At 56.0% G+C, this 27,754-nt stretch overlaps 8 protein-coding genes across 8 annotated transcripts; 3 read left to right on the top strand and 5 right to left on the bottom strand.

Annotated features, from left to right (window-relative positions):
• Positions 1-57: 57 nt before the first annotated feature.
• On the bottom strand, positions 58-5,653 carry DL89DRAFT_163794 (uncharacterized protein). The gene has a single exon (XM_040883703.1). It carries the CDS (start codon positions 5,347-5,349, stop codon positions 403-405), a length of 4,947 nt encoding a protein of 1,648 aa, XP_040743306.1. The 5' UTR covers positions 5,350-5,653; the 3' UTR covers positions 58-402.
• Positions 5,654-14,183: 8,530 nt separating this feature from the next.
• DL89DRAFT_267796 (uncharacterized protein) lies at positions 14,184-15,241 on the top strand. Its single transcript, XM_040887670.1, has one exon. The coding sequence runs from the start codon at positions 14,225-14,227 to the stop codon at positions 15,128-15,130; it is 906 nt and encodes a 301-aa protein (XP_040743305.1). The 5' UTR covers positions 14,184-14,224; the 3' UTR covers positions 15,131-15,241.
• Positions 15,242-15,247: 6 nt separating this feature from the next.
• On the bottom strand, positions 15,248-17,311 carry DL89DRAFT_284132 (seven-hairpin glycosidase; the record flags this gene model as incomplete). Its single annotated transcript, XM_040889765.1, has 2 exons — positions 15,299-17,311; positions 15,248-15,278 (listed from the first exon to the last, which is right to left on the bottom strand). Exons 1-2 carry the CDS (start codon positions 16,903-16,905, stop codon positions 15,248-15,250), a joined length of 1,638 nt encoding a protein of 545 aa, XP_040743304.1. The 5' UTR covers positions 16,906-17,311.
• Positions 17,312-18,138: 827 nt separating this feature from the next.
• DL89DRAFT_267795 (alpha-mannosidase) lies at positions 18,139-20,040 on the bottom strand. Its single transcript, XM_040887669.1, has one exon. The coding sequence runs from the start codon at positions 19,877-19,879 to the stop codon at positions 18,272-18,274; it is 1,608 nt and encodes a 535-aa protein (XP_040743303.1). The 5' UTR covers positions 19,880-20,040; the 3' UTR covers positions 18,139-18,271.
• Positions 20,041-21,140: 1,100 nt separating this feature from the next.
• DL89DRAFT_267794 (uncharacterized protein) lies at positions 21,141-21,924 on the top strand. The gene has a single exon (XM_040887668.1). The coding sequence runs from the start codon at positions 21,198-21,200 to the stop codon at positions 21,786-21,788; it is 591 nt and encodes a 196-aa protein (XP_040743302.1). The 5' UTR covers positions 21,141-21,197; the 3' UTR covers positions 21,789-21,924.
• Positions 21,925-23,194: 1,270 nt separating this feature from the next.
• DL89DRAFT_163712 (uncharacterized protein) lies at positions 23,195-25,280 on the top strand. Its single transcript, XM_040883701.1, has one exon. It carries the CDS (start codon positions 23,300-23,302, stop codon positions 24,980-24,982), a length of 1,683 nt encoding a protein of 560 aa, XP_040743301.1. The 5' UTR covers positions 23,195-23,299; the 3' UTR covers positions 24,983-25,280.
• On the bottom strand, positions 25,079-25,879 carry DL89DRAFT_267791 (uncharacterized protein). The gene has a single exon (XM_040887667.1). It carries the CDS (start codon positions 25,514-25,516, stop codon positions 25,136-25,138), a length of 381 nt encoding a protein of 126 aa, XP_040743300.1. The 5' UTR covers positions 25,517-25,879; the 3' UTR covers positions 25,079-25,135.
• A 235-nt stretch (positions 25,880-26,114) lies between these two features.
• On the bottom strand, positions 26,115-27,653 carry DL89DRAFT_163685 (uncharacterized protein). Its single transcript, XM_040883700.1, has one exon. It carries the CDS (start codon positions 27,600-27,602, stop codon positions 26,301-26,303), a length of 1,302 nt encoding a protein of 433 aa, XP_040743299.1. The 5' UTR covers positions 27,603-27,653; the 3' UTR covers positions 26,115-26,300.
• Between the last annotated feature and the right edge of the window lie 101 nt (positions 27,654-27,754).

Genomic DNA, 27,754 nt, shown 5'->3' with positions numbered 1-27,754 from the left:
AGAAAAAACAAAAGCTGTGGCAATTTAGAAGCAGGAGATAAAAAAGAGTTGCTAATTACTGTCATCGCCCATCCTGCCGCCTGTTAACTCCACCTCGATCCGATCAAGCCTCGCCCCCTTTTTCGTCCTACTTTTTTTATCCTCTCTCTTCTCCAATTAACGCTCCAATTCGCCTTTTTAATACTCTTTCAAAATGAACGACACTGTCAAGGAGGCTATCGTCCGCGGCACCGCCATCGGCAAGACTCTCGTCCACTGGGGCTACATTCCGCTGATCCTCTACATTGGCTACCGGGCCAGCAACCCGAAGCCGCCTCTTGCGCGCATTCTCTCGCCCATGGCCTAGTTGCCATTCTCTAGTAAATCCAATACATATTCATTAAACTGGAACAAAGTTGGCTCTTAATGCTCCTCGGGCGCACTGACCACGGTTGACAGCACCGCCGCCGCACCAGGCTCTATGGTAGCCTTCGGCCCCCTGGCCGGCGTATCGCCTCTGTGCCCTGCACTGCCACTGCCCTTGTCGTTTGGCGGCAGAGGCGGCATCGGATGCTGCATCGCCTGCTGCTGCACCGCCTGCTGCTGGAACCGCAGGTGCCCGAGGCTCGGGTTGCGCGACATGTTGCGTCCACGCCGCCGCCGCTCCGCCGTATTCACCGCCTTTAGCTCGCGCGCCAGGTACCGCACAATTGGCCGTGTCGGCAGGCCCTTGAGGGTCGCCACCACGTATTGCGTGCCGTCAATCCCCAGCCCATGCGCCTTGCCGCGCCCTGCCGCTGTCGGGGGTGTATTGGTCGCCAGGGGCTCGCCCGGAATCTCCCACTTGGAGTACAGTGCCTCGACAATTATGTCCTGCATCATCTTCGCAATCACCTGCGCGCAGTCCGGATCCAGCAGCCGAACCGGCTCCCCAACCAGCCGCCCGTCCGCCTGCCGCCGCGGGCCATCGAGCCGCACTGGCTGCAAGTCCAGCATCTGCTTCGCTGCGTCAAACACCTTCTCGATGCGCTTCTTGAACTTGCTGAACTCGCCGCCCAGGAACTGGTACAGTGCCGCCAGCTGGTGCACCACAAACGTGTGGTCCCGCTCTCCCTGCAGCTGCCGGTGGATGCCGCTCGCCACCGTCACTATCTGGTTGATCACAGAGTAGTACTGCCAGTGCGCTTCGATTCCCGCAGGCAGCTGCCGCTGCGACGCGATCACATTGCGCGCCAGCAAAGGCCGCCGTGCCGACATCGGAATCCGTGCCTTGCTCAGAATGTCTGTTGGCGGCAGCGGCCATGCCTGTGTTGGCGGCAGGATGCCAAAACTCGACTCTGAGCTGCAGTCGCTGTTGTCGTCGTCTTCGCTGTCGTTAATGTCGTCGTCTTCGTCATGGTACTTGCGCCATGGCAGGATCCGGTGCGGGTACTTTGCCAGCCAGCTGAACCACTTCGCCGACAACGGGAACACCTGCCGAAGCCCCGACTCGTCGCAGTACTGCGACACCTCCTTGGCCATAGCCTGCAGCTGTTGATCGTACTGCACCATGTCATCGAGCTCTGGACTGACCTGCTGCTGCTGCTGCTCTGCCAGCTGCAGTGGCGCAGTGTTAATCTGCATGTTGCTCTTGCGCCGGTTCATCTGGTGCTGCTGGTGCAGCAGAACCTGCTGATGCACCGCCCGTCCTAGCGCCTGCAGCACACCGAGATCCACCGACGATGGCGAGAGAGGATCGCTCATGTAGTCCTCCTGGTCACGCCCCACCATCAGCTCAAGCTCGCTCGTCAGCTCCATGATATCAAACGGCAGATTACCTGCCGCTGCTGCTGCTGCCGCCACAGCCACCGCCGCAGTGCCCCCCGCAGTGCCAGCCACAACAGTGTTTACATTGGTTGTCTGCGCTGTAGCTGTTCCGCCAGCGTGTTGTGCAGGCCCATTGTCGCCGGAGGACGATGCTGTCAGCGTCGATGTGTTTGTGCGCGCCGAGCTCGGCTTCTTGTTCATCGATCCAGCATCGCCCCCGCGTTCAAGCTGGTCACTGGCTGTCTTGTGGCCCTGAGACTCTTCTGGCCTGCCAGCAACCAAGCGGTCTGTCTCCTCATCAGAGCTCTCACCAAGGGCCGCTTGAGACATCAAGTGCGTGTTTGCCAGTGCTTCTGCCAGCCGGTCGACCTCATAGTGCTCACGGATCACACCGCCGCCCAGCATACTGGCGCTGTGCGCTACGGGCTCACCAAAGCTGTCTGAGCTGGTGGTGCTCGTATATCCGTAGTCGGTGAACTGCTCGCCGGCATCCGAATCAAACGGAATCCCAAACTCCTCAATGGATTCCATCTGCACGTAGTCGTCCATGATCTGGCTGTCGACTGAGTCTGGGGGCAACTGGTGCTGCGTCATGTGCGGCTGCGACGGAAACTGCGGCTCCTGCTCGGGGGACACAGGTGATGCTGCTGTTGGCGGCAGCAACAGGTCGTCTTCAGGGTCCCCCAACTGCTCCAGTATCGCATACGGATCTTTGGCTTGACTGCCAGTACTTTCTGCCCAGCGACCAGGTGATAAAGCACCAGTATCCACAGGCCGTTCACTCTCGGCTAACGGCACACCTGCCTGCGGGCTCTTGGCGATAGGCGTAGGCTGGTACTCCTGTGTCGACTCAGCCACAGCCGCACGGTCGGTGGACGATATTGGCGGCGACCCAGCCTGTGTAGCAACAGAAACAGCCGCAGAAGCCGCTGCTGCTTGCCTGGACGTGTGCTTTTCGATGACCTTGACCAGCTCAGGCACACGCACCAGCGGCGGCGTATCGGGCTTGTGCACAGGCGACGAAAACGACGTGCGGTGGTATGCGGGGCTGGTCGGCTCATTGCGCATCGGGTATTTGCTAGAGTTTAGCAGTGGCCGGTGGTTGCTGGGTGCGAGCATTGGGAACGGCGCCTTGCGCTGCTCGTCAGATTCGCTTTCTTCGACAATCGACTCATATGGCCGGTTGCGATAGTACTCAAGCACATTATCCAGAGACTCAACTGTGCCTTTGCGTCCTGGCCGCTCCATCTCAAACACCGCATCGGGCGACACTCCCAGCCCAACCGACTTTTGCTGAGCCGTCCCTGCTGTTGTCGCCGCTATCTGGGATTCCATGAGCTGTGCGTTCCAGCGGTCGTAGTCGAGCGCATCATCCATCGGCGTCGCTTTATCCTCATCATGTTCGCCGATGACAGATGCCTCCGAACTATCGTCGCCACGCTGTGCGATGGCACTGTCCAGTACACGCCGGTGTTTGTAATAATCAAAGCCGAATTCTTTCGAATGCTTCGGCTGCTGAACCTCGTTGGTATGCACAAGCTGGGTTCGCTCCGCCACAGGCACGGCCGGGATATCACTGGATGACGGAATCGTCGACAGCGGTGCACGGGCTGTTGGCAGCTCTGGTATCTTCGCCATATGTGTGTCCATTGAATACCCAAGAGCCGCTCCCAGCCCGCCGTCCATGGAGCTTAGGCTCTGGTGGGCAGTTGCAAAGTCCTGGTACACAGTCTCGGCACGGCCAGGCTGCCACATGGAGTGGCCAGCGCTGTGGTAGCTGCTGCGCGACCCAGGGCTGCTGTCGTGCTGAATAGGAGCCATCATTGGTGGGATTGGCGGCAGCGGTGGCCGCACAGCGTCGCTATCCCGCCGGTGCCGCTCATTCTCTTTCTCAATGAACTGGTGAAGTGCCTCCGCTTCTGTCGGCGAATTCAACAGCTCCTGGATAGCAATACCGCCGTTGGTTGTCACTATACTCGACGGCGCCTCTCCAGGACCCCTAGCCGGCTCGTGACCTCCAACATTGGCATTGGCCGGCATTGATGGTGCATCCTGAACACCGCGCTGCTGCTGCTGCCGCCGCCGCTGCTGCTCCTGCATCTCTTGGACGAGAGGGAACCGGAACGGCTGTTTCTTGTCGGTGGGAATCGCAGGCAAGTCTGCTTCTGCCTGCGTGCCATTGGCTGCTGGTCGGAACAAGTCGCCGTCAGATGCATTGGCCAGCACGCTTGCACTGCTATTGTTAGCCAGAGTCACCGCGCCGGCTGGTGCAGCTGCATTCTCCGCCTTGAGATTCACTCCGCTGGGCACATTGCTTGGCTGCTCAACAATGGGCGCAAGGTGCACGGGCTGCTGACTCGTAACGCTGCCGTTCAAACGGCCCTGTTCCATTGTCGGCGAGCCAGCATAAACCATTGGTGCCTTGTACATTAGCGGTTGCTGCTGCTGGCTTCCACCGCTAGCGTGTATATGTGTCTGCTCCAGCGGTGACCCAGCCGAACCAGAGTATGCCATATGCGGCAGATACATTGGTTGCTGGCTAACCGCACTAACTTCTACGCGGCCATGGTCTGTCGGCGACCCAGAGGAGCCAGCGTATAGCATAGGCGCCAGGTGCACTGGCGACCCAACATGCTGCTGGGGCTGGTGTGCTTGCTGCTGATAGTGCTGGTACGTCTGGCGCTCATAGTGATATGGGCTGACCGCAAACGAGTCCGACGAGGCCGCTGTCTCCGCGCGCTCGCTCGGGTCTAGCGAATACTGGCCTGCTGGGTTGCCTGGCCGGTCATAAACAATCTCAGGCGCCATCGTATAGTGTGGTGCTGGGCCGCTGTACTCGGGGTAGGCCGCCTGGAATGCCTGGTACGGAGCCACAGGCGGCGACGCAGACAACGCACCGCTGGTCGCAGCCCACTGTGCGTGCGTGACGTGGTATGGGGAGTCAGGCAGCGGCGGATAAACCGCAGCGCCCGGAGCCGCTGTCATGGGGTGCTGGGCAGTGGTCGCCGGATCATGTGGGCTGCTGGTATAGAAATACGGCTGGTGCTCGCGCGGATACACATTGCTGTCCTTTGGCCATTGGCGCTGGATGAACGATGGCACCTGCGGGACCGGCGGCGACAGCTCCATCGCCTGCTGTATCAGCTCTTTGCGCGCACGCCGTGCCCCGCCGACGCTACTGCTGGCATCGTGCTGCCACTGTGTCCGCTGCCCGCCCGCCATCTGCGATGCTGCCCGGGGGTCGTTGCGGCCGGTCTTTAGGTGCGTCGGCGGCGCTGTTGCGTTGTCTGTCACCGGCGATGGCCGGTTTGCCTTGGCCCGCCGCTGCTTCTCTAGCGTCGTCAGGTTCACTGCCATGCTGCGCTTCATCGACTCGATTTCGTCCTCCGACGAGGAGCTCTGCCGGCTGACCGGCCGCGCCTCAGGCTCTACCGCGCCCGCTATGATGTCGACTGACTGCCGCCTCCGCCGTTGTTGCTGCTGCTGCTGCTGGCTGTACGCTGCTACTGGTCTCGGTGCTGCAGCACTGCGCCCGGGCCTGGTGAATTCCAGCTTCGGCTGCATACTTTTTCTTCTTCTTCCTTCGCTGCGCGTTTCCTTTTAGAGTGTATGTGATGAAGAGTGCTCTTGCCCAGGGCAATACCTGCAGCCAATTTGTGTCGGGGAAAAGGTGGGAAATGATAGGGAGCAGAAAAGAAAGAGGCTCCGACAAGAAGGGCGAACAAAAGCAATAACAAGCCATTGGCATCTCAACTGTTTTTCCTTTGGCATCTTGCCGCTCTCTCTGCAGGCAACAGGAAAAAAATTAGACATGCTCGGCTTCCAAAGTCGTTTTCCACTACCTTGATGGCCGTGCAGAGAGGTGCTTCCAGCGAGGGATCTACAGCCTAAAGGGACAGGGACAAAGGTCCTGCTCCAAAGTCTGTACACCGGATGCCAAGACACGTACCGTGGGATATATTTCATACGGAGCCGGGCCTCAGTTGACATGGATATGGTGGTGACTGTACATAGTAGCCTGTATATGTAGCACGGTTTTGTCTCAGCCTGTGTCACTGCTATTTTGTTACTCAGCATTGATTCATTGGGGCACAAGGAACAACGCATTTGCTCTGGACCGAAGAGACGGAAAAAAGCGGCACACAGCCTTCCAAGTCTGAATCTGAGTACCATGCAAGCAGGGCGCAGGTCAGGTGTATGGAAAGAGCAACTCTCATGGCAATGCATATTGGACTCGGGTGTGCCTGATGATCGGGGAGACGTGCTCAGACAGGACGGACCCGGGGGTTTCCGATCATCTTCCAGCGCGAGCAGCTCGCTTGTTTAGGAAAAAACATTGAGAAGTCCAGCGCGTCTATTTTTTGAGCTTTTGTGGGATAAGCGCTGGACACAAACACTCCACAATTCAGCGGTTGGTCCTGCGCGCTCCTAATTTTTTTTTTTCGCTCCTTAGCTTTATATACAGCGCCTTCTGTAAATGTACCGTTTCGTTTTTTTAATTTGACATCGCGCGCTACTTTACCTCTTCTTTTTTCTTATCCAGCTACAGACTGCATACTATTTACGCTTATCCCACAGAATCGCAGATAGCACGTTTTCTATCGCCATGAACGACGGCGGCGACTTTGAACACGGCAGCCCCGGCTCAGACACAGATACACAGTCGTACCTTATTGGCAGCGATGGCAGCCCGGTCGATACTCCGCAGCTCTCGAACCGCCGCCTACAGGACGATCCGCAGATGCCTGCACCCGCTGGCAAGAGCAGGCGCAGTAGCAGCGGGCTGTCAAGACGCTCCATGGAAGGCGCCATCGACAGCACATACCCGAACAACAAGACGTCGTCGAAGGACTTTGACGAATTGTAAGCAGCCGAGAATTGTTTTTTTTTTTTGGAAATTGGCAGGAGTGTCCGGGTGAGGCAATTTGTTTTGCTACGAGTTGCTTTGCGCGAAAAAGGGGAAATTGCGAAACGCAGGGTTCACATTTCTAACTCAAACTCAGTCCCTGTTTTTCTAGACTCAAAGGCGACTTGGTCATTGCAAATGAGTGGTCGGCAGTGGGCGGTGGAAGCAGCAGCAGCAGCAACAGCGCAAAGCCAGAAATGATTGAGCGCAAGCACCTGAGAGGGGTGCAGAGCAACAATAGTGCTGGCAGATCCTCCGCTACGTATAGCGAGGGTACAGCTGCCTTGAATGCCTCACTGGCGCATCTGGCCAACGAAACACAGCGACTGAGGCCAACGGATCAGCAGTTCCAGGATCGTGGCAGTGTTCCGGGGTCTGCCATGCCTCAGCCAATGCATCGCGCAACGTCCTTGCCTCCGAATGCACCGGGCGAGACGGTCTCTTTGGCGGACGATCGAAACCTGCGGTCTGCAATGCGCGTTCGGAAACCCACACCACCAGGTAAGGCACCAGGCACCGGTGTGCCGAATACCACAGCACGCAAGGTGACCTTTACAGGCGTTCCGCAGCCACCTAGCACCGATTCGCCACTGCGCGAAGATGGCCGTGAGCCCACCCAGTCACCGAGCAATATGCAGCCGTATAGCGACGGGTCATTGGGTGCTACGCTGCCGCCATGGGAGGAGCAGCCGGCAAGACACTTTGACAGTATTGCGAGACGGGCGCAGTCAATGTCGGTCGATCTGGGACGTACTATATCCATTGATGGAACTGGCGTCACGCCGCCACCGAGCAGCCAGGATGCGACGCTCAGGCACCGCCGCAGCGGATCACTCGAGGCTGCGCACACGCCAAATCACCAAACGCCACCCAGCCCAACCCCACAGGCAAACACCTGGAATGCTGGGTTCGGTAGCACCTTAATAGGTGTGGGCATTATCGGCAATGCCTTCAGCAAGTTCAACACTATGCTTGGCCATGCCCCTCTGTCGCCTCGCACAGCAGCTCGTGCCATGTCGCCAACGGCCGATATGTACGACAGGCGACCTGGCAGTCGAGCAATGTCTGAATCTGAGGCCAACACTACCGGCGGCGAGGGTGTTTTTGACCAACGGTTGCAGCGCAAGGCTTCTGACAACTTTGACTCGACAGTCTCGACGTCCTCGGTATCACCGCTGCGGACCGAGCCGATGCGGTCGAATGCGCCCTCAAACTTCAATACACCGCATCGGAACATGCTGGGGCTCAGTGGGTTCACGCCGGCATCGGCACTGCGTAAGACTCCCGGCAGTGCTGTTAACCCACTGGCACGGCACCTTGCAATGAAGTCGATGCAGTCATCACAAAAGGGCACGCCGTTTATGTCGCGCAGCGTAATGACACCAACGCCCGGCAACAAATCGACAGCGCCATTCATGTCACCGCTCAGCTCTGGCGATATTAGCGACGCGTCGATGATGGATGTGGCTGACATCCAGAAGCAGCTCGAGCAGTTTGCGGAGCTTCTGAAGAGCGACAACTCAGTGGCTCAGGCTGAGCTGCTCCAAAGCGAGGAGGCATGGGTTGAGATGCAGCGCGAGATTGCACGGCTGACGACCGAGCTGGCCTACTCTGAGGATGAGCGGGAAGCTATGCATGCGCAGATGGGCGAAATGCACCGAGAGCGCGCAGACATGGATGCTGACCGGCAGCAGCTCGAAGACAGATGCAGCGAGCTCACCGATAACATTCAGCAATGGCAGCGCCGAATCGGTGATGTTGAGAACGACCGCAAGGGGGTGTGGAAGGAAGGCCAGCAGAGCCGCGCTGAGCTCCTGAACGAGATCATTAGAGGCGAGGACCGTATTCGGGCAGCGCAGGCCGAGGCTGCCGAAGTCCGCGAGAAGGCGCGTGCAGCAGTGCGTTCAACGCGAAGCCAGGTCTTGGCCGAGTGCGAGGGCCGCATGGTTACATTGCGGGAAGAGAACGGGCAGCTGCGCGACCACTTGGCCCACGCAGAGGCAGGGTACGAGATGGTCACCGGCGAGAACCGCAGGCTCGAGGCTGATGTCCATGAAGCTCGACTCATGGCCAAGGAGGCGGCCGAGCGTGCGGCTGCCAGAGAGATGGAGCTGACTGCCAGCAAGCACAAGGCGGCGCTGGCCGAGCAGCAGGTCCAGGCGCTTGAGAAGCAGGTCTTGGGGCTAAGCGAGACTGCCCGCGAGGCACAGGCGACCGAGATTGCCCTACGCACCAAGATCCAGGACAATGCCGGCACGATCAGGTCGCTGGGCGAGACCATCAACGACCAGACCTACGAGATCAACGTGCTGAAAACCGGGCATCGGGAAGGCAGCACCGAGTACGAAACTGCAATGGAGCTGCTGTCGCCTGAGCGGAAGCGGTCGGTGTCAAGCCGGGGTGAGGATATCGCTGCGCTTAGGCAAAAGTTCCAAATGGAGATCAAGCGGCTCAAGAGCGATAACGAGTTGCTGACCGAACAGCTCCGGGAGCTGGTCGAGGCAAAGGGCAGCTCTAGCGATCGGGATGCGACACAGGCTATCGCTGTCGAGAAAAAACATTCTCAGGACGGTGAGAGCAAGGCCATGGAAAGACTGAAGCAGCAGCATCGCGACGAGGTTGAGCAGTTCAAGAGCCAGATCGAAATGCTGAAGGAGCAGCTCCAGGATCTGATCGACGCCAAGGGCGACTACAAGAAGCAATGCGCAGAGCTGATGGACATGGCCGAGGCAGCCAAAAGCAGGATCACCGGGCTTGAGGCCGATGCTGCTGGAGCTGCAGAGCGCGAGAGCACATTGCGTCAGCAGCTGGCTGCCAAGAGTGAGGCAGCACATACGAATACTGGCAGCAGCGACGATGTGGAGCTAGAGATGCTGCGTGAGACTGAAGAGAGACTCGCTCAGGAACTCGAGGTCGTGGAGCGCGAAAACGCCGAGCTCAGCGAGCGGGCGCGTAATGCTGAGGAGCGGAGCAAGAGGCTCGCAGCGCGCAACGACGAACTGTCACAGCGCACAGCACGCCTGGAGACCGAGATCGGTGACATGCAGCTGCGCTTGGGCGAGCATGGTGTAGATTCAACGAAAGACAAGGAGATCGAGACATTGCACAGGACGTTGTCTGATCTGGAGAAGGAGCTTGCTGCCAGGCACAATGACAACGACAAGCTGCGGCAGGAGCTGGCTAAGCGCGATATCGAGTTTGACGAGATGCAGGCCGATCTGGTGCGCGTGCGCCAGGAGCATGAGGCTGAGATCCAGGCTCTGAAGCTGTCCGAGGATAAGATCGTTGAGCTGCGTGCTTCTGAGCAGAAGCTCAAGGCTGAGCTGAAGGAGCTGAGCACAAAGCTTGCCTGCACAAGCGGGGTTGAATCGGTAGCAGGAGAGTCGGTCGCTGAGAAGACTGCCAATAGCAGCAGCGAATTCGATAATCCCGAAAAGCTGGTTCATCGCGAGTTTGAGCTGTCGCATAGCTTGCGCAGGATGCAATCGGATGTGGCGGCCCTGGAGATCAAGGTCGAGAAGACTAAGGAGCGTCGCGGCAAGCTGGAGCGCGAGGAGCGGTTCCTGACCGACCAGCTCGTCAACAACCTCTTGCGCAACAAGACGCTGCGGTTCGAGGCGGTTGCGCTGCTGATGCGGCGTGCTGGCAAGCTGCGTGAGCTGAAGGCACTGCAGAGCCAGTACGGCAACGACAGCCTGTCTCTGTCGATGTCGGACGAAGGCAGCGTATCGATGATGTCTGGCGACTTGAACGACATTCCGACAGCCAGCCAGCTGCTCGACGGCAGCCGCCCCAAGTTCCTAAACACGCTTGATGAGCACCTGGAGGAGATGGAGGTGGTCATGGATAAGTCTGATACGATGTCACAGCGGTCTATCCCGACAACAGTCTCGCGGTCGTCTCCTCTGCGACGCACGATCAGCCAGCCCACTGAGCGGCGGGAGGCATCGCGTGTTTTGACTCCAATCCGCGAGGAAAACGCAGCCCAGTCTCATCCGTACAAGGATGCCGCAGTGCAATGCACATTGGATAGCGAGACGGCTTCAGCTCTCACCGAGCAGCTGGAGATTGAGCTGGACAGCATGCGTGGCCGCATGTACCAGCTGGAGGATGACTGCAAGACGCTGCGTGCTAATGTTGCTGAGGTCAAGCAGGAGCGCGATCAGTTCAAGGTATCGCACGAGGACGCATCCGAGCACGTGTCAAAGCTGACGGGCCAGATTGAGGATCTGAGCGAGGAGCACGAGCGTATGCGGGCTGAGAACATCACAACGGCACGCATCTCGCGCCGATTGGCACGGCAGCTGAGTGTGCTGAAGCGGATTCTGGGTCGGTTGGCATTGTACGACTCGCAGGTACTGTCAAAGAACAAGGACGAGCAGCCATCTGCAGACGGCAAGGAGCGTGAAGAAGTACTGGCGCTCGAGGAAGACGATGCCATGATCAATGCCACGCTAGACCGGCCGCTTGGTACGGGTGATGACGAGGTGCATGACGCGTCTGACCAGGAGAACGCCGACCGGCTGGCCTCGCAGGGCAGGGTGCTCGAGCGCATGGGCTCGTTGGTGTCTGAGCTGTATGCACAGGCGAAGCGGATCCGTGGTGAGACCTTCCGCGCAAAGACAGAGAGGGCACGGATGGTCAAGCGACTGGCCAAGAGCGATGCGGCCAACCTCCCTTCGTTTGAGCTCTCGTCCCAGTGGGGACGCAAGGTGCGCCAGCGCAGCTATACTGTGAACTTTACCAGCGGTGCAGACTCGGAGCATGGGATGGGTAGCATGTCCAGGGCAAAGACCGATGCGCCCAGTTCATCGGGCCCGATGCTTGACGATACGGAGCCGCCTGCGTCGCTGTTCATGGCCGACGAGTCGGCGATAGCAAAGGAACTGGCTGCGTCAAGGCGCGCCCAGCGTCCGGGAAACACATCAGCCCCGCCTGACAATGGCAGCTACCAGTTTGCAACCAATGCGATTCCACCGACGCTGGAGGTGGCACGGCTTGTGGGCCAGCTGAAGGGCAAAACGCGGGAGGCTAAGATTCTGAAGTCGGAGGTGGCCAAGTTCGAGAAGGTCAACAACGACCTGCAGCAGAAGAACGATCGCCTGCACTCCGAGAACCTGCGGGTTCGGAGTGAGAAGCATGCGCTGGAAATGCGTATTAACAGCCATTCGTCTAGCCGGGCCAACACGCCGCGCCATGGCACCGATTGGGACGATCTCGAGTCGATCACGAAGGAGCTCGAGCGCAGCCGCAAGCGAAACATGTCGTACTTTGAGAACGTCGAGCAGCTATGCACGATTCTGAGCCAGCACACGATCGACCGGGCTTTGGCCGGCGCCAGCGACAGCTTCGACGGACATGGGGCGGCTGCAGCGCCAGACAATGTGTTCCGCAGCCTGCTGTTTGAGATGGCCGAGACACTGGACGCCCGCAGCGATCTGGACGATGACAAGAGCCTGCGCCAAAACTTTTTGAGCATGGCAGCTGCTGTGCGCCAGCGCCTGGATGAAAAGACGAGGGAGCTGCGTCAGCTGCAGAGCGATTTCAGCACCACACACAAAGCAAACGATGAGGCAGCAAGCGCATTGATCAAGGAGAAGGTGGAGCAGTACGAGCACCTGGTCAACGACCTTGAGTCGCAGCTGGCTGACGCCCAGGACCAGCTAGCCAGCCAGCAGGAGCAATCGGCATCGCTGACGTCGACTGCCGACAGGCTGCATCAACAGCATGCCAGGCTGGAGGGGGACTTTGAGACGTTGCAGAAGCACTGCGCAACGCTGGAAGAGGACATCGAGGCTCTGCGGCTTGACAGCCACGGCTTGCAAAACAAGCTGGCTGGGAAGCAGCAGGAGCTTGCGTTTCAGATCGAAGAGAACAGGGCGCTGCATGGAACGATTGAGGAGCTTACTGCGAACAAGGGAGGCAGCGTCGATGACCACCCGCACACGATGGACATGGAGCGGATGCGCCAGGAGTGGACGGCCGCTGCCAAGCAGGAGGAGGCCGAGTCCTGGCACAACAAGGAGTTCATTGTGCGGCAGGCGCTTGAGACTCAGATCAAGGCAGTGCGCTGGGAGAACAGCGTTTGGAAGGACCTGATCCGCGACATGATGGTCCGCTCGATGAGCAATATGCCGCCGCCGCCGCTGCATCAGCACAACAGCACGTCGATGCAAGGGCCCAATGGCAACTCGATCGAAGGAAATATGCGGCTGGTGACAGAGGCATTCGATGATGTCGACCATGAGGTTGAGCGTGCGATCGAGCGGACTATGCTCCTGCAAGACAACATGCTGGCTGGCCCTGCGGTGAATGGCCGCGGTGACACTAGCAAGTACCATGCTGACTTCCTGGATGCACTGAACAAGGTGCTTCGCGGCCTAGAGATCAGCATCTCGAGGAAGTGGCGCGAGAACGTATGTGGCTGCGTCGAATCGGTGGTCACAGCATCGTATCGGGCGCTAGCCTCAGTCAGTGGCATGTCCGGTGGGTCCGTATCTGGCGGCAGCATGCGGCAGCGCCGTGGAGGTCACAGTGCCAGCAGCAGCAGCGGCGGCAGCAGCTCGACTGGAAACCCGCTGATCACTGCCGAGCAAAAGGCGCTGATCCGCGAGAAGAATGCGCGCATGATGGATGAGCTGAAGCGCAAGTACCAGCAGCTGCTCGAGGAAGAGCGTGCCATGTCCCAGCGCGACGTGGAGCGTCTTAAGGACGCAGCCAAGAGTGACAAGCGTATGCTCACCAACGAGTGCCGGTACCTGCGTGGCCGGATTCAGTGCATGGCCAGCAATTTCACACTGGTGCTGTACCAGAAAGAGGTCTTGGTGCAGCTTATCGGCGGGCATGCTGGCATGTTCGAGCGCATTGATGAGCTCCTGCTGGCGAATCGTGGGAACATGTCGCCGGGGATGGGTAACGGGGAGCCTCGTAAGCAGGCGGCCCGCCGCTGGCGCCGGGTTATGCTGGTGTTGCGCTTCCGCAACCGTCTACAGAGCCTGCTGAGCGACAGACGCCGGGTCGACGAGATCAAGACCAATGCCCTTAGGGCAAACGCCACCACCACCTGTGCTGAGCCAGCCGGGCCCTTGCAACCGCAGTACGTGGGCTACCAGGTGAATGGCCACAGAACCACGCCCATCACACCCTCGAAGCTCCGCAACCGCGGATCTGACCTGCATTCGAGCATGGACTCGCTCTCATTCCACTGATGGCATCTCCCAGTGTAGCGACTGCGCATTTTGTGAAATTATCCTTTTTTTTGCTCGTATCCGTATTTTTTTATTCCCTTTCGTTTTATTATTTCTTTTTGTTGCGCACATTCATTCGATAGCACCTTTGCTTGTATCTAACTCCAAGGGCCACTGGGGTAGCGGCTTCAGGTATGTTAAGAAGTGTAGCGAGAAGGACAGGGCAGCGTGCACCCATGATGTGCATTATTTGCTGCCAACGGATATTAGAGTATTTGCTCTATAGAAATTACTGAATTCCTTGTATCTAATCTCCATCTGCACGCGTCCTGTTTTCCTCATCGCCATGTCAGTCGCGCGCAGGGTCGTGATTGCTCCAAAGCAATGCTCGTCCGAAAAGCTGCAGCACCTGCGGCTGCCGCACCCGCGTGCCAAGTCGGCCAGCAGCTACTATGCAGATGTGCAGAACCAGATCCTGCTTGAAGCAACAAAGGTCGACATGAAAGGAAAGCGCTCGTGGCTTGGCGACAACTGGGTTCAGGGAGACGGCTCTTTGTCTATCCTGACGCCAACCGACCCCCTGTTCATCTATCTGAAGCTGATCACCGAAGAATCAAGGATGAAGGACGGCAGTTACAAGTTCATTGACATAGATAGCTTGAAGCTCGAGTCCCACGGCACCAAGGACGCTGTATCGTTGAGCGTGCTGTTCAGCATGAAGGACGTGAAGCGGCGGGCCATGGAAACGCTGTGCGAAGTGCAGGAGATCAACGAGGAGACAGTCATGGTGAAGGTTTCCGAGGACAAGGTGGTCAGGTGGCTCAAGAAAAAGTGCAACCTGGCAATGTTTCCAAGAGCACTTGAAAGGACGGTCGTGGCTGTAGCCGGCAATTGCGGCGAGCAGGTGCGTGAAGAGGCGATGCTGCGCGAAATGGTGTATTTGGTTGCTGAGTACCTGGAGGAGGAATGGGTTGGCAAGCTAGTGGAGGCGTTTGGTGGATTCAAGTTGATAGAGGAGCACGATAAGCAAGTGGCTGGCGCAAGGAAGAGTGCTGTGTCGTATGATGGCCCCGAGTCGTATACCCCTGGGATGATGGCAGCGCCTGCTATCAAGGCGGCCAAGAGCAAGGCGGCCAAGAGCAAGGCTGCCCCGTCGCGGCCCAAAACGAGAACCAGCACGCAGACAGGTAGCTCGGCCAAAAAGACAAAGACCCTGGATGGGTTCTTTCCGTTAAAAGCAGACAAGAAATGAGTGGATGTAAGGTATATTGCGGGGTAGAAATTTGGATGGGGAGTGATAGTGGAATGAAGGTATGCGCAAACATGAAGAGCTGTGTGAAGAGATGATATGGATTTTTAGAAGGTGCCGTCAAACGCATATTTCCTCGACAGCGGGTGTGCTTCTGTAGTGAAGACCCACTGATCAAGGTTAATCGTGTCGTGGTCTGCAAATGTCAGGTAGAGGTAGAGGAATGTCTCGGCGAAGAAGAACGACTCAGTCGAGTCAACAGTGTCGATGATGCCAGTCCACGATGAGTCGACTGAGACGTTGGCCGTGCCGACGTACCCGTTAGCAATGCGACAGTTGCGCTGAATTCCCTGCCAGATGTTCCACACACGGTCGGCATAGACGGTGTTTCCGGTCAAGCGGTACATGTAGAACAGCGACTCGATCAGCTCTGGACGCAGCATGTAGTACGGCCGCTCCAGGGAGAACCCGTACTTGGTGACGTCGGACTGCGCCTTGGGCCGCATCAGCATAAAGTCGGTTGGGACGTTCTTGCGCACAAACCTAATTGATTCGGCGCCAAGGTTGGACGGCATCTTGGCGAATACGCTGTAGCCAGCCTCAAGCAGATCCTCGGCCAGGCCAAAGTACCTCTCGGAGCCCACCAGCTTGCTGATCAAGGCCAGCGTGCCCGGGATAAAGTTGGTGAAGGTGTCAGTGTAAGGGAAGAACCGAGTTCCGTCCACAAAGCCAGGGAAAATGTAGCCATCTGAGCTCTCAGCAATGCTGTAGCGCTTGAAAGACTGGATGCTCTCGCTCCACATGTCGATATTGCGCTCGAGCATAAAGTCGGACAGAATCCAGGTCTTGGCCAGGTACTCGTAGAACGAGTCGCCGCCACCACCCCAGTAGGTCGTCTTGCTCGAGAATCTGCCAGACATCATGTCAAAGTCGATTGGATAGAGACCGGGTATCGTGTAGTTTGATGCAGGGTCCTGGACGTTGTTGTTCTTGAGCATGATCGTAATGACATTCTGAGCGACTTCATGGTAGGTTGCATTGCGTGTGTGCTGTGACAAGCGGAAGAACTCCATCTGGAATGTCCCGATCTCGGCAAGGTTCGTCGATGTCTGTCCAGAGTTCTCGCTGGATCCAATCCCCGTTGTCACATTGATCATCTGCCAGGGAAGACCGAGCGGCGTGTTGAATGCTGGCAACAGGATGTCGGTCAGCTCAACAGCCTTATCCAGGAATATCCTGTCGCCCGAAAGCTCGTAAGCCGAAAGAAACCCGCCAACATACCGAATGTTGGTCTCGAACACCTTTGCCAGCTGACCGTGGCCATCGCGGAAGTTGAGCTGGGCAACAAAATTGCGCGCCTCCCGGAACTCGTCTTTTAGATCCATAATCCACAGAGTGTCAAGGGCGTCGACCAGCGTCGCGCCCCATCCGTTGCGCGTCGTCTTGGGCACCTTTTTGACCACATCGATCTCATCAAACCCGTAGGCATACTTCTTGTATCCATTCCAGGCGTAGATGAACCCCTGCTTGACTGCCTCTGCACGCTGGCGACGGGTATCGCGGTCCTGGATCGTCTCGTTGGCAAAGTTATACTGAACAAACCGGCGACGCAGTGAGTGTGCGCGATCCAGGTTGGCAGGCTCTCCAGCCCGACTAAGCATCCCACCGTGAGCAGGGACTCCTGACGGTGCATAAGAGCTCCATTGTGGCGCCACCCATGTCTTTGCCTGGACAGATAGACTGCCGAGGACAAGGGCAGATACTATGTGGAATTTCATTGTTATCACTATCAGGGAGACGGAGCGTACGAGAAGAGGGGTGTGCAAAATATAAAAAGGGAGGATCTAGTAGATGAGTTTCGCCAATTCACGTAGCGACAAGTCGTATATTTGAACAGCCCCGATATTGACGTAAGGAGGCGTGATCACGGAGATATCGACAGGAGAAGGTGTGTGCGGGGATAAGTGAAAAGAAGGAGAAGTCGCAAGGAAGTAAATGAAAAGGATGGGAGGTAAATGAGAAGCGTATAGATTTTGCGGGAGGCGTGTAAGCGGGGGAACAGAAAGGCTGCGAGGACAGAGGTATTCGTTTGCTATATGGAGATCAGGAGGAGGAGTGTCGTTTGCGTTCGGTGTCTGGTACAAAATGCATAAATGCTTGCGACAGAGGGGATAAGGGAGGGTGAGGATAAAATAATATAGATACGTTAATTAGAAAGGGGGGATGAGGAGAAAGAAGGAGAGTAGTGTATTCATGGAGGCAAGGGGTGGAGAGAGTAATAAATGTATCTTTACAGAAACTCGCTCTAAGCGCCTCATTTTATTAAGAGCTGGCCGAATGGCTTGGGAAGGCAGGAATAGAACCATGCTCCTAGGCCATTCTTCCAGAGACGCTGCGCATGTAGAGAACGGTCTCTCAGAAAGCAATTGTTGCCAACAAAGGCTTTCGGCTGTGGCAGTAGGAGCGTCATAGCAAGAATGGCCCGGCTGCTGCTGTGAACAGCCATATCCTATTGACATTTGTTTTCAAGACATTCTTAGCGAGACGCAAGGTTCGCACAGCGGCGCTGCGAGTCATATTGTATCTTGTTGGCTTATTGAGGAATCGCATCTGGGCTGCGTTTCCACGCCAAGAGAGCGGTCTGCTCAAAAATAGAAAACGCCGAGTGAATATGAAAATATGCCGACAAGTCGACGATAGTTCCAACAACAAAATGAGCTACTGAAGCTGGAACACTTTTAGATAGCCCAAAAGAATTTACCACTGCTACAATAGTAGCCTGGAAGATATGGCCAGCCGGTGGCCACCACCAATACTGCGGTGCCCGACAATATTTTGAGTTCTCATAGCGAGCATACTGTCTAAACGGCTGCTCTCCCTTACAAACGTTTTGGAGACAATTCTGGGTTTGGTATGATGATTAAGCAGGCATTTCCCCAGGGATGATCTAGGACACTCAACAGCCTGCAGTCGTATCGCAGTAGCGCTGTCAGGCCGATATCTGGCTTTAAGCGGTGGTTTGAATTAAAGGATTGTGAAAAAGTAAAAACGTGCGAAAGGGCTAGGCAAGGAACGTGAAGAGGGGAACAAGGAAGGAGGGGGTAAAAACTTGAGGGTGGGCAAAATACACGGATGAGTAGTGCGTTAGAAGGTGCCGTTGAATGAGTTGAAGCGCTTGAATGGGTGTCCCTCGGTAGAGAAGATGTACTCGTCCAAGGAGATGACGTTGGGCTCGGCGAATGTCAAGTAGATGTACTTGAAGGTTTCGGCAAACACAAACGACTCCTGCTTGCCGATAAGGCCGCCCTCGCGGCCAATACGGACATCACGTAGCCCAGCAAAGCCGCCTTCGACCGCGCAGTTCTCTTTGATGCCCTCCCAGATCTTCCAGACCCAGTTGGCATACTTTTCGTCACCAGTGATTCGATAGAAGTAGAAAATAGACTCGATGACCTCGGGCCGCATTAAGTAGTACGGCCGGTCCAGGTAGAAGCCGTACCTTTTGATCTCAGCCTGCTGGTTGCTGTTGAGGTCGCTGTCATCGTCACCGTCGGGCAGGAAACCAAAGTTCTCGGGGCCAATGTGCGTGGGCATGCGCTCAAATGTACCGTATGACGACATCAGCAGCTGGTGGGCGATGTTCATGGAGTCATCGTCGTCGAGCAGACGGGAGGCCAGGGCCAATGTTCCTGGGAAGAAGCAGGTGAATGTGTCGGAAATGGAGTCCAACCCATCATCGTCACCCACGCCCATGTACAGAAGCTTGTCGGTACCACGAGACATGACATACTTTTTGAGGCCCGCCAAGCTTTGTCTCCACATGTCGAGGTTACGCTGCAGCTTAAAATCAGACAGCGCCCACGTCTTGATGAGGTATTCATAGAACGAGTCAGAGCCGCCGCCCAGGTTCGGCTTCCCGCTTAGGAACTTGCCCGTGTTGATATCGAGGAAGATCGGATAGAGGCCAGGCACTGAGAAGATAGTTCCCTTCTGCGGCTCATTACTTGCAAGCAGCACATCATAGACGCGCTGGGCAGCTTTGTGATATGACGGGTCGTGTGTCAGCTGGGAGAGGCGGAAGAACTCGAGCTGGTAGGTGCCGACCTCAGCCAGATTGTTGTAGGTCGAGGGACCATTCTCGGAGCTGCCCTTGCTGGTCTGAACATCCCACATCTGCCATGGGATGCCGGTGGGTGTGTCGAAAGCTTCGAGCATATTGTCGGCCAGCGCTGTAGCCTGCTTGAGGAAGACCCTATCTCCTGACAGCTCATAGGCCGAAATCAGCCCACCAATGTAGCGGATATTGGTTTCAAACACCTTCGAAGGCTCGCCGTCGTTGTGGTCAAAATCGACCTTCTTGACAAACTGCTTTGCATCCTGAAACTCCTTGTCAAGCCCCATGATGTAGATTGTGTCGAGGGCGTCGATGATAGTTGCGCCCCATCCATTGCGCGACGTGACTGCCTCCATGGTCAGCGGGTTGATCTCGTCGGCGCCGAATGCATGCTTGCTGTAGGCCTCCCACATGCGCTTGAACTCGTTGCGGACATCAGCGGCGCGCGACGCACGCAGTCTCTTCAGGTCGTTGCTCTGCGTGAAGTTGGTTGCTTGAACGCGATTCTTGGAGAACGAATTGATGTCGCGCTGTCGCGCCATGTGGCCATTTAGCCCCATCATCCCGTCGTGAACATGCTTTGCCACAATCAGCTGACTGAAAAGACCGATGCACAAGAATGCCTGATAGAGATTCATAACTGGAGTACACACCCAGGTATCTTGGCGTAGCGGAGTAGGATAGGCGTGGTCAAAAGCTGGAAACCAATAAAACGAGATATACCAAAAGAAAAGACGTGTATATCCGGTGGCGAAGGTTTGACGACAGGACTGGTTGTGGCAACGAAAGAAGATATGTGGGCATGCACGCTTGAATAGCTTACAATTGCCACTCTGTCGGAAGTGCGCGCCATTATAAATGAACTGCGGCAAACAGCCCTGTCGCCACTTGCTAACAGACAGGCTATGCATTAGAGAGTTGTTCGGGAATAATAAGAAACTTCTTCCCTGGTGTTCCTCTTCATTCCCCCATCGTTTACCCGATTTCAACGTCTGGTCAGGCAAGCGTACCGAGCGAGGATGTATATTTCTCATCCCCACGGGCTGCAGATTTACCTCACGCGCACCATGCGCGTTCCCCACCAAAGGCATGAATATTTTGGCGGAGGAGAAGTAGCATGGGGAACTTGACGTTCAGGCAACTACTGTTTTTGTGGGTACGTCGGCCCCTACCCTTTTTGAATGGAGGAGCCTTGTGAGAAAGCCCCACTTTCTATCCACGCCGCCCGGAATATGGCATATGCCTCTGCTTATGCAATAGTAAATGTACGTTCAAAGTGTGCCATGATCTTTTGTACATCCCTACGATGCGATATCAAAGTTCTAGATGCGCTATCCCGTCAGACTGCATATACAAATTCCGATGTCTACTATTTGCGCGTACTTTTGCACATTAGAATCCATGCCACTAGTGTCAGAGACTATATGTTCCTTAGCCGCCTGGTACGTGCCAGCTGTCAATTGGTAGCCGCCTTGCCTGTTGAATCCCACAAAACTCCACCACCTACATGATGATTATCACACCCATACTCTATGCACTATTGGTGGTGGCTGCTGCGGCGTATCCCTTGGCTGAGAAAGAAACTTGATTCTGCAAGCTCGGACGGAAATAGCCACAAGCCAAGAATCGCCCAGCTTCTAGTATTTTTGGGTGCATGTTCGACATTTTTCCGCAAGTTCTGGTCATGGGAAGGCACTGTGGCCAGACAGCACTGACACTTGCCTTGCAATCGGCCAGGATCTACAAGCTGCAAATGAGCTGTGCCCAGCTTACGTGACGGAAGTCCAAGGAGCGCTGGCTTTTGGTGAAATGGAGGGAACCTCGATTGTATGACGACCTTGGCCAGACATATATAAAGCATCGTTCGTGCCATCAGGAACGAGACTCCCCATCAGCGGCCTTCGAATCGCACTTTCTTTTCTTTTCACCACTTTCAGCTTCGATAGTTCTATTGAAATGCTTCGTCTTGCCAGTATTTCGGTTCTAGCCTCCCTTGCCCTAACTTCCTTTGGTCAAGAATGCTCCCAGGGTGTTGCGGAGTGCATTAATGGTGGCGGCGACCTTGCTGCGTACCGGACCTGCCTGAGTGATAACCACTGGGAAATCAGGCACTGCCCGACTAGCCACGTATGCGCCCCAGCAGCATCGCACACCATCTGGTGCCCTCTTCAGTTCGACAATTTCCCGCTTACACCTGACTCCTATACTACGACTCCAACGTCATTCTCGACCCAGGCAATCTCGGATCCGTGCAGCGCCTTTAATGTGTGTCCTTCTGACTCGAGCACTACTACGACCCAAACGTCATTCTCGACCCAGATAATCTCGGATCCGTGCAGCGCCTTTAATGCGTGTCATTCTGGATCAAGCACTAGCACGACTCCAACGTCATTCTCGACCCAGGCAATCTCGGATCCGTGCAGCGCCTTTAATGCGTGTCCTTCTGACTCGAGCACTACTTCCACCACAACCCCGTCTGTGACCCAGACAATCTCTAAGCCGAGTAGTATCTTTGGTGGGGGGCATACCAAGTGCCCCAAGCACTGACAGGGCTTACATAATCTGTCAGGCCGGACCTAATCAAGCCGACTCTGTACGGTCTTTACACTCCAAGATAGCCACCTTACCACGACCCTGAAGGTGGGGACTATATTTGGGCCGGTCCCCAAGGCGCTAATGGCAGTAACATAATACGTTCTTATATCTTTCATGGAATCTGCCTGCAGATTGGCGGAGTATTCATCAATATATTTCCTGTTAAAGGTTCCTTTCTTACGTATATTTTAGTCTGCGCAACAAACTATGCCTACCCACTCTGCTTCGTCCCGTCTGCAACACCGGAGAGATAGGTTCACTTGAAAGCCACTCCTTGTATCAATACTCACCAGCGCTGGTGCGAATTTGGCTACTTTTCGGTGCTGTCTGTACCAGAGTAATACTTTCATGCTTTTTCAGCATAGAGGATCATATGCTCTCACCAACTAATACTGTAATCCACCAACGTGAAATTAGCATCTCGAATATACCGATCTGTAGATGATCATGTATCCAATGTATCAAGCGACATGCAAATCAATAAATTAGAATATGCAAGCTCGTCCCCCATGTCATCTGACCAAACATGTCAGTTTGTCTCCTGTTGCATCGTTGCTGCGGCAATGTGCAGAATACTACACCTTTTCCTGTCGATCAGTTATTTGCGAATGGCAAAAAAAAAGGGCAGCGATGGGAAAAGCTGGGGACACATGAGCAAAGGAATGGCACGGGGTACATTCATGAACGGCGCAGTCCTTGGTTCTCTCCCTTCCCCACGGCATCTCCAAAGTGCAAGGAAATCTCAGGGCACTGTATTGTTGTGCAAAGGGATATATATGCCCAGAAGGGCGGTGGGCATGTTCGGTATCTACGGGAAGCCACATACCCTAGCTCAAACATAGGGCAGATAAAATTAGTGCCTTTACGTAAAGATGAGAGCGTATAAAGAATTAACGATCTGCTAGGGTGCTTGTTTTCCGGTCATGCAGCTCAGCTTTCGGCGTTCACGATTGAGGTCGATTTTCACTGGTCTTTCCTCACATCCAGAGTGGAAGAAAACTCTGGGCTGCTGTGGTTCTTGCTGTCTCCCAGTGCGAAAGGGGCAAATTTTGTTGTGACAACGAAGCACCGTGCATTAATTGGGCGCGGAGCAACGTCAGCAGCGGCGGGGAGGGAGGGGAAATGCTTGGATGGCAGCCGTCTCTTTTGTGTTTGGCCAGACGCAAGTGGATTTTAATGAGTACTTTTATAGCAACACCAGGCGCGATTTTGGAAACACAATGTGCGGTGATGCATACGCATTCCTGCCTCATGGGGATGGAGGCGGAGTAGGGCGATACGCGCTTGCTCAAAAGCCTTTAAAAGCCCTTTGAAAGGGAGTGCATAAAGGCTGGCTAGCCAGAGAAAAACGACAGAAACGCTGTAGCCTTCTAGTACCTTTTCTTCCACATCTGACCAGCCTATACTAACAGCACTTGCGTAATAGCGAAATATTGATTGTTTCTTTTTTTGCTATCATCGAGATGCCTAGCCAAATTGTCCACCCACCCAGCGTCGGTGCATACATGGACCAGCTACAAGCGCTTGGTCGCAGCATTGATAGCCCAACATCCACAATGGATGACGAGTACTATAAGCTCATTGCGTTTTCCAACCAAAACCCAGACAAGCGCGTCTACATACCAGACATCGTTTTTCGGTACCTCTTTTTGCAGTGTGATGTCGACTGCTCGTGCGCAAAAAAGTCGTGTTCACTCAGTCACAAAAGACGGTGGCGGACAAACTACCATTTCCTGCGCAATCTTGGCAAGCTGCACCTTGTCACTGACCTGCACATCGTGCTGTCCAACCATAGCGCCCTCGCTCTCGACCTCGTGGAGGTCTTCACACAGCTCAGCATTGAAAGCGTACCGCTGACTAGCATCCGGTCGATTATTTTTGTCGGGCCGGGTATTAAGTACGCCGGAGCTGTCCAAAACACAAGCGAGTGGGCAGCTACAGCAGGCAGGGACTTTGTGCTTATCCGCAGCCTCTACCCTAATATCACGATGCTCGGGTGTCTACCAGACGCGTGCTTGGAGGAGAGTCCGAGCCATCTGCTGCCAACGCGCACACCCGGCATCCAGCTGCTGACGATGCTGACCGAATACTACCTCGGCCACCTTACCACCGCACAAGCAACGTTTACGTTCCCGACCACTACAGGATTGCACTTTTGCGAGAACCTAACGACGCTGTCGATCCACCACCGGTTCGTGCGCACGCTCGCCGCGTTCCCGCAAGTGCCGGTAGAGCATCTGCACACGCTGAATGTCCTGAAAATCGACAAGTTTATTGCGTGGGAGATGTTTGTCAGTGCTAAGCGGCGGGTGCGTTTTCCCAGGGTCGAGAATCTGGGGTTCGAATTTCTCAAGCCAGACGGCAAGCAGCGGCCGCCAACCGGGTACGACTACAGCGTGTCGTTCCCAGCCGTCAAGCTCGTCAAGATCAGGGGCCTGGCCTACTCGAGCGTTAACTTCCCGATTCTGTTCCCAGGCTTCTCCATCAACGTCCTGCATCTGGCCGACAGCCCGTACAGAATTAGCCCAACCGAGATGCGCACGTTCAGATGTGCCATCAACCTGGAGATTGCGTCGCCGGAGGGGCATCCCGAGAGGCCGTATGAGATGGACGGTTTTAACCGCCTGTTCAGGACACGGACTTCGGTGATGGGCTTGACTGTCAAGGGCCCGGGGTTCCTGGTCCCGACGGTTGTCAACTGGGGGGACCTTCAGGGCCTGTATTTCAAGGCCGGTATCGCCGACAGGCAGACACTGGCGAACCTCATCAAGCAGCTGAAGCAGCTGAAGACGCTGGTGGTCTCGTGCTACTCGATGCTGCGTGCCGACGGAGACGTGGACAAGGCGGCAGCCGTATGCAATATCAAACGCGAGCAGGTGTGGGCTAATCTCAGCAAGGTCGATGAAATGATGGCCAGTGACAACATCACGGCGCCCCTGAGCGCCAGCCTCATACGCCTGGACATCTCGGCAAGGTCATACTTTGACTGGTTTGCCGTGCTCCAGCTTCTGGGCAGACTGCCAATGGTGACGTCGGTAGGCGTCAACGAAGAGTTCGTGGCAAAGATCGATGCCTGGTTCAAGACGCTGTTTCAGGGCAGAACGCTGACTGTGCGCAAGTTCTCCGATGACTCCAAGCTGGGCTGAATGCTGCTGGGTTTGTATCTACCATGTTTTTTTCTGTAGGCTTATTCTCTGTAAATTTTTCCTAATGGTGCCTGTCAAGCACAAAAGTCTGCTGTAGTAAACCTATTCGAAAACATCCCAGCAATGCCGCCAACAGTTTTGGATGTATGTGGCTCAGGGCTTGGGAATACGCAGGCGCCGGCTAATCATCAGGGTGCCGCTGATTCCGTACATAAGCACCAGCGGATGGAACTCGTAGCCCGGAAGTATCGAGATCTCACCGCCCCACACAAACTCTGGCGTAAACGCCTGGCTGAACGACGCAAACGGGCCCTCATGCTGGTACATGGGGTTGGCGAACCGCCAAAACTTGCCGTAGTGGACGCCGTACGCCAGAACGCCGACAATCAGCAGCGTGGTTGGAATCGGTGTGCCCTCGAAATACCTGACCTTGCCGTTCTGGTCAGTCGGCAACGCGGCCACGGTGGCATTGTAGCGGGCTAGACGCGCCAGTCCGCAGCACACAAAGTACGTCAGAACCACCAGGTCCAGCATTTTCTGGAACCCGCAGGCGAAGCCAAGCACAGCCGGGGCAATGCCAAACGAGCACTACAGAGAGGAAAGCACATGATCGTATGCGCCAGTTAGAAACAATGCTATATTCGCCCTCACATATGCATCATCGGTGGGAGATCGTGACCACAAACACATGGGGAATTGCATGACCCCCACCCACCCGCACGCCAGCCCAAGACTGCTGCTGCATTGGCCGCCCGCAGCCGCTATGTCTCCCTCTACTTACGAAATCGGCCAGCGAGTCGAGTTCCTGGCCCAGCAGGCTGCTCTTCTTCCTCCAGCGCGCAACCCGGCCATCGAAGAAGTCAAACAGGACCCCGACAGGTATGCACCAGAAGGAGGTGAACAGAAAGTCGGTGTTCTGTGTCAGGAGGGCCTTCATGGCGAACATCAAGCTGAGGCAGCCGCAGACAGCATTGCCTAGTGTGACGAAGTCTGCCAATTGGAACGACCGCACCATGGAGAAGCGGTTGGGCAGGTCGGGATCGCTTGTTTTCCTTTTCACTTGCTTGGCGGCCATTTGGAATTGGTGACAAAAAATAATTAGCTGTTGTTGATACAAAGAAAAGTAGAGCAGAAAAAGCTGGCCTCGGCCAATTCCTGTCACCAGCATAGTAGACGACTTTTTGTGCTGATTTTTCGTGCGAGCTTCCATTTCTGGTAGCCAGGACGGGTCTTGGGGGTTTAGACAGGCAAGCAGTGTTGGCTCCGCCTTTTATTAAAGAAAACCAGTCGGAGGGGGATCGGCGGAGAATACCGGTGCTCACTCGTCAGGACGCATTCCTTCGCGCTCGGGCTCGCTGAGCACAGCCTGCATCAGCTCGCGCAGCTTCCGGACATCGTACGTGTTCTCCTCCATCACGTATGTGAAGGTAGCCCAGATGCTATGCAGGGCGTCGCGGATGCTCGTGTCGTACTTGATCTCCTGCACGTTGCGGGCAATGATCTCTGACAGCATCGCTATGCATGTGTCCCACAGGGCATCGACGTCCGAGCGCAGGCGGAAATCGGGGGCCGACGCAATCAGCTGGTGCTCCACAATGAAAAAGCCGATGATGTCGTGCAACACCTGCTGGAACGAGCCGAGCTGATTCAGGCTGAACCGCACAGGGGCGTTGAGGATCAGGCTGAGCTGGCTGGCGCGGTCGTCAATGAACTCGCGGCGGAACTCGGCACGGCGGCCAAGCTTCTCGTAGATGTGCAGGCCCTGGTACATGGGCGTCATGCTAATGGCCATGGGCTCTTCGCTGTCAAACTCCTCGTCAAGCACAAACTGCACCGCCGAGCTGGCGTAGTAGCGGTCCTGCGTGCCGGCGTCGCGGTCCTGCCACGCCTGCTGCTTCTTGCGCATGCGCGCAGTCAGGTGGCTGCCGATTTCGCGCGTCGTGGCCTTGAGGTCGTAGAACCAGTCGCGCACGTCGCGCATGGCGGCCGCCTGCAGCTTTGCCTCCATGGCCGGGATGGCGCGCTCCAGCATCTGGCCCAAACTATACGGGCGCACCTGCGGCAGGCACGTGTCCTTCAGGCTGCCCAGTGTCTTGATACCAGCATAGTACTGCTTGCTGGACACCTGGTCGTCGAAGCTGGCAGCCATGCGCATCACTTCCAGGCAGCCCTTGACCGCATCCGTGGCCTTCTGCAGGTTGCGCTGCTCGCGCCGCAGGCTCAGCAGCTGTGCCTTCTTCTCATACAGCGACTTCCCTGACCGCTGCACTTCGGCATTCAGGCCAACCACCTTCTCCTGCAGCTCCGACGTGTTCTGACGCACCTTTAGGAGCTGGGCCACCGACTGCACAAATTCCTGGTGGTAGTTGCCGCATAGTTTCATGATCTCCGCGTCCTTCTTCTGTGCAAACAGATCGACCTGCTGGCGGAACAGCTTCTGCTTGTTGGCGCGGTATACTGAGTGGATGAGCGGGCCCAGCTGCTCCATGGCTTCTTCTACTGTGGAGACGCTGCCAGAGCCGCCCAGCTCACCAATGCCGGCCCCTGCCCCGCCAGCTGTGCCGACGCTGTCTGAGAGTAACACCAGCTGCTGCAGCTGCTGCTGGATGGAATCGGCCATTATGAATACAAGATAAAGCTAGAATGGAATTACAAATGGAGAGGGGGGAGATGAGGTAGCAGTTCTACCTCACCTGCGAAAATGCGCTGCCCTGAAGCCCACTGCCACTCGGCTGGCTCGGCTCGGAGTCCGAATCGCGAGTCAGCCCAGAG

This window comes from Linderina pennispora (assembly GCF_002104995.1).
Source record: "Linderina pennispora strain ATCC 12442 chromosome Unknown DL89scaffold_7, whole genome shotgun sequence".
Taxonomy (NCBI): Eukaryota; Fungi; Kickxellomycota; class Kickxellomycetes; order Kickxellales; family Kickxellaceae; genus Linderina; species Linderina pennispora.
This window is presented reverse-complemented; position numbering and strand designations above follow the sequence as displayed.